Source organism: Alternaria arbusti, assembly GCF_024043155.1.
Source record: "Alternaria arbusti strain BMP 1465 chromosome Unknown scaffold_1, whole genome shotgun sequence".
NCBI lineage: Eukaryota > Fungi > Ascomycota > Dothideomycetes > Pleosporales > Pleosporaceae > Alternaria > Alternaria arbusti.
In genome coordinates, this window is record NW_026249941.1 from 432,272 (window position 1) to 449,411 (window position 17,140).

A 17,140-nucleotide genomic window follows, 5' to 3' on the forward strand; every position below is an offset into this window, starting at 1 on the left:
TTTCGTTGCGTCACCATCTAATTCACTGCACTTCGCGACTGTCCTATCATCTGGTTAAATCGACATCTCGATTATGTATACTGCAATACCCAGAGGAAGTGCCATCAATATGTGGGTTGTCATATCGTGGAGTAGCTGGTGGACGCCCCCGGATCACAGTCGCTAGGATCTACATCCGTGATCCTATCTCTTCACGACAACTCAAATGTAATAAGGTATACGGCGCATGGCTAGGCCAAGAAAAGAAAATCCTACTGACGACTTTCCAAAGTGGGCAGTCTTTGTCATGGCAACATCCCTTCGACATTCATTATCACTGGTCATGAAAACCCACGGGTCGCGCTGCCTGATCAATCATGAATTGGTTGCGACTCTTTCACTAATTGTTGTATACAAACATTCTCCTCCTTCGCGCGTGCCCTTCCGTGGAACTTATTAACCACTCCGCGAAGTCTGTCTCGCACTGTTCACGCACGCCGAAGTTGTTCCTTCTCTTCCTGCCCGCTACCTATATAACCTAGACCCATTCTTTCCTCCTTCTCTATACCCCGCCCTCTCATCAACAATCCCTAAAAGACTTAGAACTCTGGCTGTATTCTGTAAAAATGGTTGAGTTTAGATACAGTCGACCTGCCGGTAACCGAGTCTATCGTGTAGACAATGTCCCACGCGCCGCGACTGAAGACGACATCCGCGATTTCTTCCAACACCATATGATCCTCGATCAGGTTCGCGCAGCTCATCCACGAACAGGGGCGAATTCGAGTATATACGTCATGTTCGGGCATGTTCATCCCGTAAAGTGGACGAATGACTACATCCGTGGCAATCGTGTGCGCGTGGAAGCTGCTCCTTCTGGCAATTACATAGGTTAGTGTTCCATGTTGAGAAGCTCTTTACGTTCTTTTTGCTAATCTCTCCACAGTTAACGACAATCACGACGGTTTCGTTCGCCCTGGACTTTCTGGCCCTGATTCAGCCTTACCTGGACGGCCTTACGGTACTCGTGGGCTTACCGATTCGGACTTTCCAGCTCTCGGGATCACTCGCGAAGACGAAGCACGTCGACGCGAAGAAGAAGCCGTGCGGCTCTGAGAAGCACGAGAAGCAAGAGTAAAGGAGAGCCAAGCATTGCAAGAAGAACACGAAAAGGTCGTGCGGGAGCGTGAAGAGAAAGCTCGAAAGGAGAAAGAACTAGAAGCTCAGGCCAAAGCTCAGGCGGAGAAGAAGCGTTTAGCTCTTGCTGACCTGATCCCACGAGTTCTCCAAAATCTGGGTGACGTTTTGCCTCCGCATCGCGTCCCTTCTCCTGATCTCGATAATAGAGAAGATACGCGAAACCGAGTACTCTTCATGACCGACATCCCGCCCGAGCTCGATAACGATGTGGTCATGGCGTTTCTCCACCCGTTTCGCCCCGAAGGTATCGATCGTGCTGAAGTCGGAGGAAATCGCATGTTGTCTGGTATCGTCTTGATGCAAACAGCTGAGGGCCGCGACCAGGCTGTTGAGCAGCTCAATGGCACAACACTTGCAGGCCAGAGGGTTGTCCTCCAGGCTTTTAACAATGTCACTCAAGATGTCCTGGACCGTGTCCTAAACCCACCCGTTCCCAGCGCCCCCAGCTCGTCGAACCCTCCACAGGCCTCGAGCTCCTACTCCCCATTTGGCGCTTCCCAGACCACGTCGCCTGACCCGCCAGCTCCCGATATGTCGGCCCTCACGGCCGTGTTGCGCAACCTAAACTTAGTCCAAGACCCGACCCCAGCACCACCGCAACCAGCTCCCCGTGGACGTGGACGAGGACGAGGATCTTCTTCCAACCGCCGCTCGTCTGGATGAGGACGGGGTCGGGGCTCCGCGCAGCCTTCCGGTCAAGTAGTACAGCCACCATGGAATTACAATCAGGCAGGCTACAGCCTGACTCAAGCCGATGCTGACCGCATCAATGCAGGCCGGCAGCGTGGCTACTGGCGTCCCCGTGGAGGTCGTGGAGGCCGTGGTGGTAGACCAGGTGGCCGAGGAAACGGACGTGGTCAGTAGCTTGGAATGCCTCTTGCTTCGAAGATAGTGGGTGTTGTTACAGATTGGGATGCGTTTTGCATCTTTCAGGTTTTCAGCGAGATGTTTTCCTTTCTCAACTCTTTCTTCTTATGTTGCAAGAGCAGGGCAGTTTGGGTGGATCAAATCAGGTGCTCTACTATCAGCACGACGCGCAGCCTGTTAGATACCGCGTATATTCTTCTTTTATTATCCCAAAGTTTTTGAATCTCGAATCTGCTATAAGTAGGAAGACTGTTGTCGGGGTTGGAAGTACTTGGCGCGATGATCTTCAAATTACCAGAGCTCTGCCTTCATCATTAGTTCTTCACTAAAATGGCCTAAAGTGAACTTCTTCAATACTCTCCCAAGTCATTTATGTTCATTGGTCTTGACGACGCGTTGCGGCGTGGTGGTGTAGAGAATAAGGACATGCGACTTACTGCACCCGTGAAGGCAGATTGCTTTGTCGAAAATGCTGCATCGTAGATTATAAATTACGCAAGGGTATCAAAGGCAGTAGAAGCGAGCCAAGGGGTCAGTGTGTCTATAGCAAGTTCTCCAAAAATGGTAATTGAGACATGGAAACACGAGGGAAGTTGACGAAATATGCACATGAATAGACGATTCGCATGCTAATCACCCAAAGGTGTCGCTACTAAAACGCAAGCAGGTACAAAACCCAATCTACTATCCTTTTCCAAGACACGACTGAAAACACCCCAAGATCTCTCTACCGCTCCAACACCTCCATCTAACCAAAGTGAGGAGCGTTAAGCACAATCGCGCAAGAAACACCACCAATAGTCCCCGCAATGGGAATAGTCATAATCCAAGAAAACACCAGCAGACCCACTCTCTGCCAGTTAACAGCCTTGAGCGTGCCATTGCAAAGACCCACACCAACCGTCGCACCGGTAATACACATGGACGTCGAAACAGGAAGCGAGTACTGCGAGAAGATAAGCACCGTAAGCGCGGCACCCATTTCCATGCTGCAACCTCTGCTAGGCGAGTGATACGTAATCTTGTTACCCATGACCTTCATGATGTTGTAGCCGTAAGTAACGAGACCGAGTGAGAGGGTAGCAGAGAGGACAGCGAGTTGCCAGACGGGCACGGATGCTTTGGACTGCGAGGCTTTTCCTGTATTCCACGCGCCGTAGATGACGGCCCAGGGGCCGACGGCGTTTCCGATGTCGTTGGCGCCGTGGGCGAAGGAGGCGGTGCAGGCGGTGAGGACTTGGACGAAGGAGTAGGTGTGCTCGACTTCGTTGGAGTACTTCTTTGCGTGGCTGTAGACGCGCTCCATGCGGCGGCCTTCGGGTGTGCCGTGGATACCGGTTTGCGCGGCGTGAATGTCGTAGTTTACGCCGTAGAGGGCGCCGACGACGAGCATGGCGGGGATGCGCTTCAGAGTGATGAGCATGTTCTTCTTTTCGTAGATCTCGCCCGTTTGGATCTTGTTCTCGTGGAGGTAGCGCATGGCCCAGCCGAGAGGTCCCTTCTTGGCGCGGAGCTTGGAGTGAAAGCGCTCTTGGCCTTGGGCGACGAGTTCCTTGTAGCTGGGTTGTTGGTGCTCGGCGATGTCGGTGGAGACGGCCATCTTCTCGTGGTCGTGGACGGTGATGCCCTCTTCGGAGTCGTTGTTCTGCTCGGGCTTCTTCATCTCTTCGTCCTCCTGGACGACGGCGTAGTCGGGAACAACGGCAGCCTCGGCGCCATCCGGGACAGGGCGCTTGAAGAGAAGAGGGCCTTGGAAGACGTGGTACCAGCGGACGGTGTGGTCGCGCTTCACGACCTTGGCGTGTAGGTAAGGGACGAAGAAGAGGAAGGATAGGAAGGCTAGACCGACACCGCAAGACATGGTGACGGTTGCGACATACCACGCTGGCTTCTTGTTGAGACCGAGGTTGGGCGATCCTTTGTAGACGATGGAAAGCGTGCAAATGGTTCCAGCAACGAGGAAGAAGAAAGGCGCAGTCCAGATGGCCCACGGAATGGGGTTCTTGCGGACGTGGACGGTCATCTTGATCAGCATGAAGATGATGGCACCGAAGCAGGCAGAAGCGGCAGGTGCCATTCCGAGACCTGCGAAGATGGCACCAAGACCCTTGCCCTTGTTCCAACCCCATTGTACGTTAGCAGCGCCAGCAACGGCGACACCAACACCAGCGACGGAAGAGATGAGCGAGTAAGACGATGAGACGTGAGCGGAGTGCTTGGTACACCACTATATACGGAGTCAGTGTATGTTGCAAATGCGATTAGTACAGTGACACTTACCATAACCCACATAGAGGCACCAGCGAGAGCACAAGTGAATGCGAGCATCTGAACACCGGCATCGTCCTTGAAAGCATTGGGAGGGATAATGCCATTCTTGATCGTCTCAGCGGTACGAGCACCAACGGTGATGGCACCAACCATCTCGAAGATGGTACCCAGGATCATGGCCTGGCGGTAGGAGACCGAACGGGAAGAAACAGAGGTAGCCCATGCGTTGGCAACATCGTCTGTACAGTGTTAGTCTGGAGCATGATGGAGTGACAGTAATCTGCACGTACTGGCACCGTTGTTGTATGCATCGAGCATGGCAAAAAAAGTGCCAATGGCGAAGACATAGTTGTACTGTGTAAGACGCGCCATGATGACTGATCCTTGAGCAGTACAAGTCGCTCAATGACAAAGAAGGCTGTTTGAAGTTGGAGCTGGGATGCCGAAAGTAAGGGAGGGCCCTCTGTAAGACATGTATATATATTGAAAGAGACGCTTCAGGTCGCTCTTTGCGGCGGAGAAGGCCCGTATTGGCTTACGGCGTCAATCCCTTCGATTGATTCCAGACTGATGGGTGACATCCGACGCCCTGCATGTCCAGCTACTATGCAGCCACCACTCACAGGCCGCAACGTGAGAGCATTCGCCAAGAGAACGTGTGCTCGAACCGAAGTTGTGATTGGGCAGGGCGTAGAAGGATGGCGGATTCTTTGCCAAGGCCGTCAAGATCTCCCCACTAGCGCAGTCAAGCAACTCTGGTGAATGATGGCGGAGCTTAGCGCTTTCAGTTCGCAACCTCTCATTGAAGCTACCAAGCCGATAACTTTGACAGCCATGTCTCTTGGCCGCATCTTGGCAAAGCTCGTAGCGTTCGGGCGTGGAGTGGTCTCGTGTAGAAAGGTCAGCCAATGGGAGCATCGCACGTCAAAACGTGGGTAACATCAACGGTCGTCAGACGTCGACATCCATCTACCAGCTGAACCAGGCCCTCCCACGGCCCTGGGTCCTGGCATCTTTCCCACGCATCTTATTTGCTCATGCATTAATTCACCTTCCAGAACAGTGTCCGAAAGCTGACGGGCACGCCTAAGAATTTGCAACAGATTCTCCTTGGCGTTTCCAGCATGCAAGCCGAGAGATTAACGCCCATGGCTACGCGACTGACATCGTGAGGTCTGCCATCTCCGGAATATCGTCTAGCGGAAGTAGCTCCTGCGCGATTTTCGAGCCCATCCTTCGCGAGCGCCGAGGTTGCTGTTCTGACCAACAGTGTGTCTGTATGATAACACATGGTGTCGAAGAGTGTTGCGGATGCACTTGGATGGCATCAGGAGGGTGTTGCGCTTTGATGTATGAGATGCGGAAACCGCCGTACAAAGTTAGTGACCTGCATGTAGTTGGAGTTGTCGGCGACTTCCTGTGTCAAGCTCTTGAAGCGAACTGTAGCCTTGTTGTAGGTCAGACGATATATTGGATGTTGAAGTGCAAACCGGACAAAGGGGACCTCGCATGGCATCTCTTGGACCAGTTTGTGACTTGCGGGTCAACTCAATCAGAGTCCGGCTCGGTGGTATCATGCGTACACTAGGATCCGTTTACCAACAGAGGCGAACTCTTGGCCCGCCAACCGCTATGAGGAAGTACCTCCATGATGGACTCACTATCTGCATAGATGATGCTGAGGGGCTGTGTTTGCCATCAGGCTACACAAGTCCGGTCTCTTGGGATGTGTACATCAGATAACGCAGCGGTACCCAGCGTTGCGCGGCGATGTAAATCATATCGCCGCTGGTGTGGGATCCTGCCAATGCCTGCGTGGTGATCAGGACACCACGGGTGGTTTCGGAGACCAGATTAGTTCCGCTACAGTCGCCATCATCCACAGCTAGCCAATAGTTGCAGACAGATTGGTGCCTTCTTTTCTTAAGATCGAGGGCCCTCAAAGAGAATGTGAATGCGTGCGATCTCCAATGCATTGCGTCGGAAGCGTGACGCATCGAAAGTCGAAATCCCTTGTCCCTTCTCTTTCATTCAAATCGCGCTAGTCCAAATGGGCAAGCTCCTCTTCCTTACCAGAGAAGGACCGAAAGACACCGGTTGCCGCAACGACATCCAATTCAGGGCGTAAGATAACATCGTTGGAAATCGACAGAGGAGATAAAGTGCAAGAGAACGCGTCAGGAAGTTGCCAGAGGTAGTCAACTTAAGCTTGTGGATCGCGCTCCACCCCAGTTCGGTGTGTGCCCATCATTCTACAAAACAAGCCGCCTGTGTGCCGACTTATCCGGCTTCGCCCTGCACCTACGGCATCTGTGTGATGAAACGAGGGAGTGTTCAGGTACCCGCCTTGTGGGCATCTGCGATAGGTGGTTAGCTTTTGTTCTAAGCTTTTGGGTGGGCTTGAATGTGAAGTGGCGATCTTCGCAGTTGCGAGGTGATGGAAGGTGAGAGTCAAATTGCATCATGGGGCGTAGCGGGAATGCACATCTCAAGTATACATTAGACGAAGCTGCCGACGACGCTTGCTTGGAAAATAAATTACTATTATTACATGTAACATACGAGACCGCCCGTTTTGTCCCTTCCATTAACGCCAGATCGTAGCAATCCGAACCACGTTTCCCTAATATCCCACACCCACTTCGCCCGGGAAGCTAGCCCAGAATTCCTGTGTCGCATTGATCATCATAGCCTCTAACTCTTCATTCGTCAAGGCGAATGATTCGAACGAGTCAAGGTTGAAGGTCTCGTCGGCTTCCAACGGGGGCACCGCTGGAGGCGTGTTCCACGAGAAGTTTGATGAGTAGCTGTTGGGTGTGGGCGCTGCGGCAGGCATGGGGCTTGTAGCGGGCAAAGGGCTTCTAACGGGTGGGTTGGTGAGGTTGGCGATCATGGGTTTGCGCTGGTCGTTGTGCTGTTGTGAAGGGGACCTGCTGGAAGCGATGTCTCGAGCATCAGCTGGCTTTTGTACAGGCGAGGGCTGCAACGCGCCGTAGTCGATCATAGCATGTCGCAAGGCTCGTCGTTCTTCGGGTGATGCCGGGCCGTCCTGGCCAAGTATTGAGCGGTAGTATGCCTGCATGCGCCTGATGGTATCATACTGGGGCTGTCAGCGTGTGTTTTCTAGATCTCTTGAGTTACTCACCCAGGTCTCTGCCATGGGCCATTGCGTCTTCATCTCCTTCAGGAAGTTGCAGCCCTGGATGACGCTCTTACGCGCCTTCTCCCGCCAGCGAGGGTCATCATCACCACTCGGGAAGTTGAAACTGTACAACATTGCGCCGACTGCAGTGTAGATGGTGAAGCCGATCCACGGCACTAGGCCTCGCAGGAAGTAGACGCCGAAAGTGCGCATCTCCTCGAGCATGTCTAGGACCATGACGGAGTCTTTGAACAGCTCCTTGCGTGAAGTCTTCTCCCACTTCTTCCACATGTCACGGTGTTCGTCGTAGGAGTTGGGCGTCTCTTCAGGGTTCGCCCCGTTCTGTTGCGGTCCCAGAACGGGCAGGTAGGCGCGATGCAGGAACATGTAGCTCATGAAGTGTATGCAGTGCATATAGCAATACGCTTGGCCTTGCTCGACGGCATTGTGGCTGTGGAGGGTGAAGAGGTCGTACTGCAGGCGCTGTGGGAGCGAGGCCTTCCAGCCTTCGAGTTCGTATATGAGCTGCTGGAACTGCGACGAGGAGGCCCATGGCAGTTCGCTCTTGAGGTCTTCAGAGCACGCCCAGCGCGCGACCTTGCCCCAGATGTTGGCAGCGCGCATACTGTATCCGATGATGCCAATCTCTCCTACTGGCAGGGCTACTGGCGGCATGCGCTGTGTGTTGTCTAGCTGCGGTGTGCATACAGGCTCCCCGAAGACAAAGTCCTCGCGCTCGCAGGGCAGCTGAATCTTCATGTCGGCGGCCGTCAACGATCGCTTGCGCCCCTTGCCGCCACTGAGCAGCGAGTCCATGAGGAAGCAGGTCCAGGCAGTCCGGCGGCGCACTTCAGCCTCGATGAACTCCTCGCGCGTCGGCACGCGGTTTCGCGGTATGCCGGTCTCGCGCGTCAGGTCCATGACTTCGACGAGCCGTATGGCCATGCCCAGATATATCCACGCCCGCCTTCCATTGCCGGCGCCCCAGTCGTGGCCCGTCAGCATCAACAGGGCTTGGACGCGGCTTATCGAGGGCGTCTCGAGGTCCTGCTGCAGGATCTGGCGGGCGTGGGCGGCATAGGCATTGCTGGCCTCAGTCTGCGAGCGGAAGGGCGAGGGCGGCTCCTTGACGAATCTACGTCATGTTAGATATGTGACTGCCTGCATTCTGGGTGCGCGCATACCTGATGGCCAGTGCCAGGATCGCCCAGGCCATCCATGGCTCGAGGGTGCGGTCGCGGATCCGGCGCAGCAGCGTCGGCGTGTGGTGGAAACTCCATTTGTAGCTGCATCTGAGGTAGCTGTTCTTGACCTCGTCCGTCAGCAGCTCAAAGGGATCGAGGCCGTCGAGCAGCGCGGATGCCGCATTCGGCGACGCGTGCTGTGCCGGCTGGGTGCCGGTCGGCAGATGTGCGTCATGGCGGCCCTGATGGGGCGCTACAACCGTCGTACTCGAGTTGGCTGGTGTCGGCGTGTCTCCTGCATCTTCAGAGGGCCGTGGTCGCTTGGGCTTGCGGTGTATCGCGCTGGTTCCTGGCGCTATTGTCTGTCAACACGCGCACTATAGGGGACGGCAGGAGCTTCGACGCACCTGGGAACTCGCACCGATCGGCGCGCCCACACTGCTTGCACCTGTCGCACGGCGGCCGGTCTTCGTGGATGCACTTCTGTTTCGCGGACCTGCAGGACACACACGCCACGGGATTGCGCATGGTCGCGATGCCTTCCAATGTTGGAGAGGCCAAACATCGACGGGTGAGGGACGACCCTGCCTCGGTCGCTCTTCCCCGTCGCGATCTGCTCTCCGCATCCCGTGCCTGCCCAACATTTGCGCTAGGGCGGCCATCGCCGAGCCAGCAACACCTGAACCTTGTTCGTATTTCCTTTTTCCTTCTTCACATAGTTCACATATGGCCTTCAAGAACGCCAGGCCTAAGTGAAACAAACATTCGGCATGAGAAATCCCAGGAAGGAACGACCCTGGACATCAACCAGTGTGGAGTAGTCGCGACAGCATCGTTACAGCCACCATGCCATACAGCATTCATAGGTCTGGTCTGTGGCCCATGGGGAAGCCTGAGCAAGCTATCCCCTTTGCGGTTTGCTATCAAAACAGTCGTCCTATCTTGTTTCCCTCATGCGTCTCCCATTTCAAAGTCAAGTTCTCTACGTCCCTACATCGAGTATGTTTTCTAGCTCAGGTACCCTTCTTAGATTCTCTCCCTGTGCCCCAGCACTGAAGACTGGACTGTACCTCGATAATCACTAGATTCTTATTCTTCACCTGTTACCACCACAGCTGAAGAGCTACTGTATGCGCAAACCAGAACGAATATGAACCATCGTGACGCCTCTCATTCACCATCTACTCCTAGTCGCCCTTGTGCTGGTCTTTCAAGCCACGTCTTTGTCCAACACACATTCACTTCGCACGGACCCATAGCTATCGTTCTTCCCCTTCACGACCACGCTCTATTCGTAATACCCACTCGATACCTGATTCGGGCTTAGTGGCGTGTACAATAGCCCGTACTCAACCCCTGCTTGACTACACAAACTTGATCCGACATCCACTTGACAAATTCGCTGTCCAAGTCCTACTTTCGTTTTGAAAACACGCTTACTAGCCACAAGATAACGACAGCAACTCCATCGAGCTCTTCCTAATCACCAAGCGCAATGGCTCACTCCTCGGCCGCCAACGGCCCTGGCTACCAAACATACGCAGTTCCTCTGGCTGGTGGAAAGAGGAAGCGAGCTACTGCGAACAGCCAGTCAGAATTGGTGAGCCACTTATCTTCAGATCTCTTCCTTCTGAACTAACGCAGACGTCTAGCCTGAACCCAATGCGACTCCCATCGCAGCGCGTTCGAAGAGGAGTCGCCCCAACGAAAAGGAGTACAACGCCAAGTATATGGCTGAGATGTGCTTCAGCGCGTACAAGGCGCGCTTACACATCGCCGGCTATTCGCAGTATACTGCCGACGTTGCGAACGACTGGCGAGAGGATCTTGTCGAGTTGTTCAGCCACGCCGCGTTGAAAGGAACCATCAAGCAGAATGCAGCGGCTCGTCATGTCATCCCTCGTCTGACAACTCTCATCCCTCAAAAGAACGAAAAGAAGGGCGCGCTTGTGAAGGACTTTGCGAAGCACTACGAGACTGTGCGAAATGACATGATAGTCATCGACAGAGTCATGGGAAATGGCTTCAAGGTCAACGCACAATCCATCGTCGAAGTACGCGAGTGTCTCAACGGCCTACACTATACTCTCGCCAAAGGAGAGCAATGGCGCAACGTCATGCCTTACATATCGCTGCCAATATACCGGCTCCGAGCCCTCCGCGACCTGATAAAGTACTCACGGTCGCACCACCTCCTCGGCGATTTGGTCACCAACATTGAAGAAATGGAAGGCTGGCTCAGCCCGCCACCTGCGAGCTTTATCTTCCCAACCGGGTCGATCGACGAGACGATGGAGACGTTGCGGAAAGCAACCGAGGACAAGATTGCGAGGACCAGCATCGGCCCCGACGCACAGCAGATGGCAGAATACCGAGCGCAAAAGGCCGAAGCCCTACGTCTGCAGAAGGAGGAACGGGCCCGTCAGCAAGAGAAGCAACGTCTTGAAGAAGTCCAACGAGCCCAAGCGGAACGAGAGCAGCTAAAGCAACAGATCAAGTCGCTTGAGATGACCGCCGCGAAGGAACGCGCTCAAGAGAGTGTGAAGAAGGCCGCAAAAGCTGCAGCAACGGCTCAACGCGAGAAATCGTACCAGGACCAGATTTCGCAACAAACGACTGAGATCAACAGACTCAAGACCGACCTAGCCAACTTGTATGCGAGGCAGGGAGCCCAAAAGAAGCCCGAAGCCACTTCGACATTGTCGCTTCCAGCTACTGCAGGAAAGAGCGGCACTTCAATGAACTCTTCTTTCAGTAGTAATCAGACTGCCAACAGTAGCTTCTACCAGCCACAGAGCTCTCTAGGCACTTCCTTCGGAAGCTCTGTGAACGTTGGGTCATATGGTCAGCCAGGTTCATTCGGCCAGGTATCACAACATCCTACGCCGAAAGACGACGACGTTCAAATGACGGACTCTCGAGGATTCGATAGCTCGCAGCAACACCCGGGCTTTGGTCCGGTCGATTTCTCCACGTCAATTACACGCGGTGTGGGCCAGTCAAACCCCTTCAATACACGTGTTACCAATGGCGCTCCCTCACATCCATTTGGAATGTCAGCCGGCGACGGTAACTTCACGGCGGCTTGCCCAGCATACAAGAACGGGACCTGCACATTAGGCAGGAGTTGCAAAGTACCCCACACCGCATGCAAATTCTGGTTGAGCGGTAGTTGCAGATTCGGTGGGAGATGTAAACACAGCCACGATCCTTTCTTCCTCACAGAAGCGGCATCAAAAGGCCAGTCAAAGCAGTTTCCACGGGCTGACCAAATGGTTATCGATCCTGTCCCTGCACCACGATCCAGCAACTTTTCCCAAACGAATCCCTTTTCCAGTCACCTGCCGGGTGGTTCAAATCCTTTCGGTGGGCAGATGAAGGGAGATGGGCGATCTACCTTGCAACCTAAGCAGCAAGACCAGACTTTTGGCTTTCACAACAGCAACAGCAAGAACCTGTTCGCCCAAGCTACATCACCAGCGCCAGTAGTGCGCAAACCGACACTTGCTGAGCGTATAACAAGGGGTGAACAGCCCACCTCTTTTGATAGCCAAACGCCATTTGGTTACCATACCCCACCAACTGGTCCTCGAGGAAACCGTTCACTCGCCGACAGGATAACAAAGAACGATCAACCCCAACACCAGCCTCCTACCATTCGCATCGAACAGTCGCTAGAGGATATAATCAATGCATCTGGAGCGCGCAGGAACGAAAAACACTCAAAGCTACTTCAGTCGGAGACCCTTTGCAGGTGGCAACAGACTTCGCCAAATGGGTGCACGAATCCCTCTTGTGGCTACAAACACGATCCACCGAAGACGATGGGTACGACGGCTGGGAGGGGAGGGGGTGCGCGGGGTTTAAGGAATCCGTTTAGTCAGATTGGAGATATACTGAGGGGGAATCGGTAGGCGGGAGGCTACGTTGGAGAGGTTGACGTTTGGTGGTCATCATGAAGTGTAGGTAATGGGTCGACAATGATTTTATCTTGATTTTTCTGGGTCTCTTCGACTAATGCGTATACTTTATACTGGGTCGTCATCTGTTCTACTTTAGGCTCCTACTCTGATGTATGTTTATCTCCTGTCTATGCCGACCGCACCAGCGCTCCAAGATACGAGCCCATCCGCTGATAATGTTTCGACCTCAAGCTGAAACACGCCTCATGACTTCTATACTATGAAGTTCGCCTCTCGCACAGCCTCCGTTACGTCAAGTGCGGTCTGCGACACTGTTCTAGAGCCACTGGACAAAGCGCCACCAGACACGAGTTTTCGGACTCGATCACGGACAAAGCCGGGACTCAACCCATGACCTTTGTAGCCACCGACTCTTTGTTGTAGCACTTCTAGCTATGAATCAGCGTCGAGGCACATCTTATGATCGTGACATTGTGTCACAAACTGCACCCGCATTCCAGTATCTTCCATCAACCAAGAGCACAACACACGATAAGCAATATGGGAATGACAAACATGTCCAACACATCAAATTCCAACAGTGCAGCATGCCAGATAGACATCATAAACCACATCCAAGCCATCCAACAAAACTGGTTCATCCACCCCGCGACCTCAGAAGAACCCATCCTTCCACCCTCACTCCTCGCCGGCGTCCCAATCAACTGCCTCCCGGCCCCAATTATCCAAGCCATTCACGAACTCTCGACACTAACAATCGGCCAACGAGACCGAGCGCACAACCTCCTAAACACCTACTTCCAAGCGCGCATTCGCGAAGGCTCATACAGCGGAAAATCCCAAAGGATCTTCGCCATCTTGGAAATCAGTGATGTCAAAAAGGCATGTGAGAGTTTACGAAGAATGAGCCGAGGCCGCGAAATGCAAGGGCCCGTTCCAATCAAAGAAGATGAAACGAGGAAGAGGAAATACTCGATTAGACAGGAGATGAATGCCGTTACTGCGGATGAAGAAGACGAAGACGCACAAAGATTAGCGAAACGACTGAAAGAAGAACTCTGTGTCATCTCCGAAGACAACAACACTACCAACAACAACAACAACAACGAGCCTAGCACGCCAATTTGCATCAACTTCGACGATATACCCACGCCCCCGGATTCCCAAGCAACGATAACGGCAACACTTCCTTCGACGACCACCACACCCCAGACGCAGCGCCGCTCCCGACCCCCTCCGATTGTCATTGCTGAGATCCCCACGCCTACTGCTACGTCGCCTGGCATCGTTCCACCGTTCTCGTCTTTCACGCCCCTGTTCAATAGCCTAGCTCGGGAATTTGGAGGAGATCCGGATACGCCTTGTCCGGTACGACAGAACACTTACGAACCCCCAAAATCAGATCTCCTAAACATTGCGGATAACAGTTACGGTAGCGACAAAATCACCGGCAACGATGAGGCCAGCGGCACTCTCTTTGAATCATACATGCGCGATACATATCCAGCGCCGAGGATAGATCCTCGTGTCCAGGCAGCGCAGAGAGCAACGCATGAGTTTAACGTGAGGAGGATGGAGGTGATTGAGGCGCAGAGAGTGTTTGAGGAGGCGAGGAGGAGGTTTGGAGAGGCGAAACGGAGGATGGGAAGCATAAGGGGCGGCGGGATGTGGCCGTGATAGAGGGAGTGAAGTCGCGGATAAGGAGGTAGGAGGTTGTTGTTCGGGTAGAGACATGTTCGTAGGAGGTTTAGAGTAGATATGCACTAGGTACGCTGCATTTAGCATCGGTTACGTGGAGTCTTAAGCAGAATGTTTGGCGCCCACTTGTACCAACCAGAACGCGCAGCTCAAAGTCTGAATGAAAAGATCTTCTCAATTCCACTATGATTACAAGCAGGATATCTGCCCTGCCCTGCCCGCATGCCCATCACACCTCACCGCTTCTCCTCCTAATTTCCCCCAACTCAACATCATCCTCATCCATCTCAACCGCACACCCATCATCCTCCCCGTTCGTCTTGTTCACCTCGTCATCACTACTATCCACATTAACCGGTGTAGCAACCCCCGAGTCCACAGCCCCCGGCGTCGTACACGCACTGCCTCCCGTCTTCTTCGCTTTGAGCCCATACACAGTATTAAGTTCCTTCCGCATCTTGTACTCCTTCTCACCCCACGTAAGACAAAACCCGATTCCCGCTAGAACTGCAAAAACAATCCACACGCACTTGAGACTCTGGGTAAACGCATTGATGATCTCGGCTTTGATGGTGGATGACGTGGCTTGCGTGGCGATGAAAGATGCAGTAGCACGTTGATACGCCTGACCATTTTCCAGTTTGGCGCGAGCAGTTGCGGAGGAGATGGTAGGAAGGAGAGATGCGAAACGGACGTTGAAGATGGCACCGGGGATGGCGACACCAAAGAGAGAGCCCGTGCCGCGGAGGAAGGCCCAGGAGCCTGCGCTTGCGCCCGTTGTAGATTCGGGGAGCTTGACTTGTACGGCGGGGAGCATGGTGCTGATGACTATGCCGAGACCAGCTGCGGTGATGAGCTGGAGGGAGAGCCAGACGCCAATTGAGGACTTGGCGTTGAGTAGTGTGCAGAGGCCTAGGCCGAGGGTCGTCAAAGCGAAGCCGATGATGTGCATGGGTTTGTATTTGCCCCAGTAGCTGAGTAAGGGCCCGCCGACTGCGGCTAGGACAACGATAACGAGGGTCGTGGGCATGACTTCTAGACCCGACTGTGTGGGCGAGGAGCCCTTGACTGCTTGGAAGAAAGGCGGGAGGTAGAATTGGAAACCGTAAGTTATGAAGCCGTGCATAGTTGTTAATGCGAAAGCGATGTTTGTCGTGCGGTTCGAGAAGACGTGCGGTGGCATGATGGGGTATTTGCAGTAGGAGCAGCGTTCCCAGAAACCGAAGCCGATGAGACCCAGGATACCGAAGACCATGGGTATGACGACAGAGAAGTGAGACCAGGGCTTTGGTGCGCCGCCTGTGCTGAGGGAGACAAGAAGCATCAGAACGGAACCAGTGAGCATGCCGCTTCCGACGTAATCGACCTTTTTCAGTTCTTGCCGGAGGGTTGTTTCTGGGGTAGTGTTACTTCCACCGACATTTAGCCAGCGCCAGATGACGACCAGGGAGATAGCGCAGACGGGTATGTTGATAATAAAGCACCATCGCCAGCCGTGTTCAGCGAAGACTCCCCCGAGGAGTGGACCGAGTGTGGTGCCAGCGGCGAAAGCAACGTGCTTGATCGCCAAGTACGGACCTCTCTTTCTCAATGGCACGATATCGCAGAGAATCATCTCTGCAAAAAGGTCAATGCCACCGGTTCCTAGGCCCTGAACAATGCGTCCAGCAATAAGCACTGCGCCGCTCTGAGCGCCACCGCAAATAGCTGAGCCCACCGCGAAGACGGCAACAGCAGTCATCATAGGAGTTTTCCTTCCCCACATGTCTCCGAACTGAGAGTATAGGGGCTGGAAGATGGTGCTCGCAAGGAGGAACGCGGTCGCAACCCAAGAGAATTTGGTGCCGAGATCCAAGGCCTCCGAGATGGTAGGGAGGGCGGTGTTGGTTACACTTCCCTCGAGAGCGGAGAGAAGTAATGGGATGCATATAGCAACGAATGAACGCCAAAAGCCCTCCGATCGCTTCCATTTGGCGGAGGGTGTCTGAGAGGGGAGCGAAGGAGGAAGCGTAGGGCGACTGAGGCGGCGAGAGAGGGTATTGTTGAAGACTTGGGGCTGAGTGAGTGGTACACTTCCCAAGTCCTGTTCCTCAATGACGAAGTCGACTTTGCGCTCCGGTGTAGGTGGTGTCGTACCCATTGTAGAGTCGGATGAAGACACCTTCGAAGAAGAGCGAACGTTCCTCCGGTGCTCTTGGAAAGGACTGAAGAGTGAGAATAGCGATATGTTAAAGGAGACCCTGTTTAGTAAAAAATTCTCTCAACAAAGAAAAATAACTCTTCCACCTTGCGATTGTGGTAGCGAGTCCACGTAGTTTCCAGATATGTACACAGCTCAGCTCACACCGTGGCGCTGACCATGTTATATACCTCTCTTGTCCGTCAACAGGCTCAACGTATCCATACTACCCACTAGATAAACGAAGCATCTCTGATAGTATGTTGCATTACGAATGTGTTGTCGTGTTCGCGCATGATGAGGATGCGGTACCGCGGTAGAAGACCCTCTTTACATCTCGCCCAAACGGCGAGGGCGAATGAGCTCGTATGCGAGGCGGCGACCCTGACATATTTATGCTGCAGGAACGCGCAACTTAGCGGCACCTTCTTGTTGACGAAAGTTTGTTGTTGTCAACTTCGACCATTACGGATGCGTAGCCAGAGAGGGTGGGCTCATGCCGCGTGTGATCCAGTGGTGAGTGATTGCTGATCTCCAGCCACACCCATAACTTGGCCTGAACCGTTTCGAAGAACTGTTCCGTGCTGGTCTTGCATATCTGAAGGCTGGAGGCGTGGATCATGCACCTTGGAATGAAGGGCTGCGTCCCGGTGTGCCTCGGTGCATAGTCCGCGGGAGATACTGACTGTCTCTGCAG

At 53.7% G+C, this 17,140-nt stretch overlaps 5 protein-coding genes across 5 annotated transcripts; 2 read left to right on the forward strand and 3 right to left on the reverse strand.

Moving 5' to 3' along the window:
• Positions 1 to 605: 605 nt before the first annotated feature.
• Positions 606 to 1,842, forward strand: J4E86_000169 (uncharacterized protein; the record flags this gene model as incomplete). Its single annotated transcript, XM_051440745.1, is given in 3 exon segments — positions 606 to 728; positions 926 to 1,113; positions 1,125 to 1,842. 3 exon segments carry the CDS (start codon positions 606 to 608, stop codon positions 1,840 to 1,842), a joined length of 1,029 nt encoding a protein of 342 aa, XP_051306916.1.
• A 952-nt stretch (positions 1,843 to 2,794) lies between these two features.
• J4E86_000170 (uncharacterized protein) lies at positions 2,795 to 4,689 on the reverse strand (the record flags this gene model as incomplete). The annotated part of the gene is made up of 3 exons (XM_051440746.1): positions 2,795 to 4,273; positions 4,327 to 4,556; positions 4,608 to 4,689. 3 exons carry the CDS (start codon positions 4,687 to 4,689, stop codon positions 2,795 to 2,797), a joined length of 1,791 nt encoding a protein of 596 aa, XP_051306917.1.
• A 2,251-nt stretch (positions 4,690 to 6,940) lies between these two features.
• Positions 6,941 to 9,171, reverse strand: J4E86_000171 (uncharacterized protein; the record flags this gene model as incomplete). Its single annotated transcript, XM_051440747.1, has 4 exons — positions 6,941 to 7,417; positions 7,463 to 8,594; positions 8,644 to 8,998; positions 9,051 to 9,171. The coding sequence occupies 4 exons, from the start codon at positions 9,169 to 9,171 to the stop codon at positions 6,941 to 6,943; spliced, it is 2,085 nt and encodes a 694-aa protein (XP_051306918.1).
• Positions 9,172 to 10,138: 967 nt separating this feature from the next.
• J4E86_000172 (uncharacterized protein) lies at positions 10,139 to 14,243 on the forward strand (the record flags this gene model as incomplete). The annotated part of the gene is made up of 3 exons (XM_051440748.1): positions 10,139 to 10,243; positions 10,296 to 11,712; positions 13,165 to 14,243. The coding sequence occupies 3 exons, from the start codon at positions 10,139 to 10,141 to the stop codon at positions 14,241 to 14,243; spliced, it is 2,601 nt and encodes an 866-aa protein (XP_051306919.1).
• Positions 14,244 to 14,493: 250 nt separating this feature from the next.
• Positions 14,494 to 16,404, reverse strand: J4E86_000173 (uncharacterized protein; the record flags this gene model as incomplete). The annotated part of the gene is made up of 1 exon (XM_051440749.1): positions 14,494 to 16,404. One exon carries the CDS (start codon positions 16,402 to 16,404, stop codon positions 14,494 to 14,496), a length of 1,911 nt encoding a protein of 636 aa, XP_051306920.1.
• Between the last annotated feature and the right edge of the window lie 736 nt (positions 16,405 to 17,140).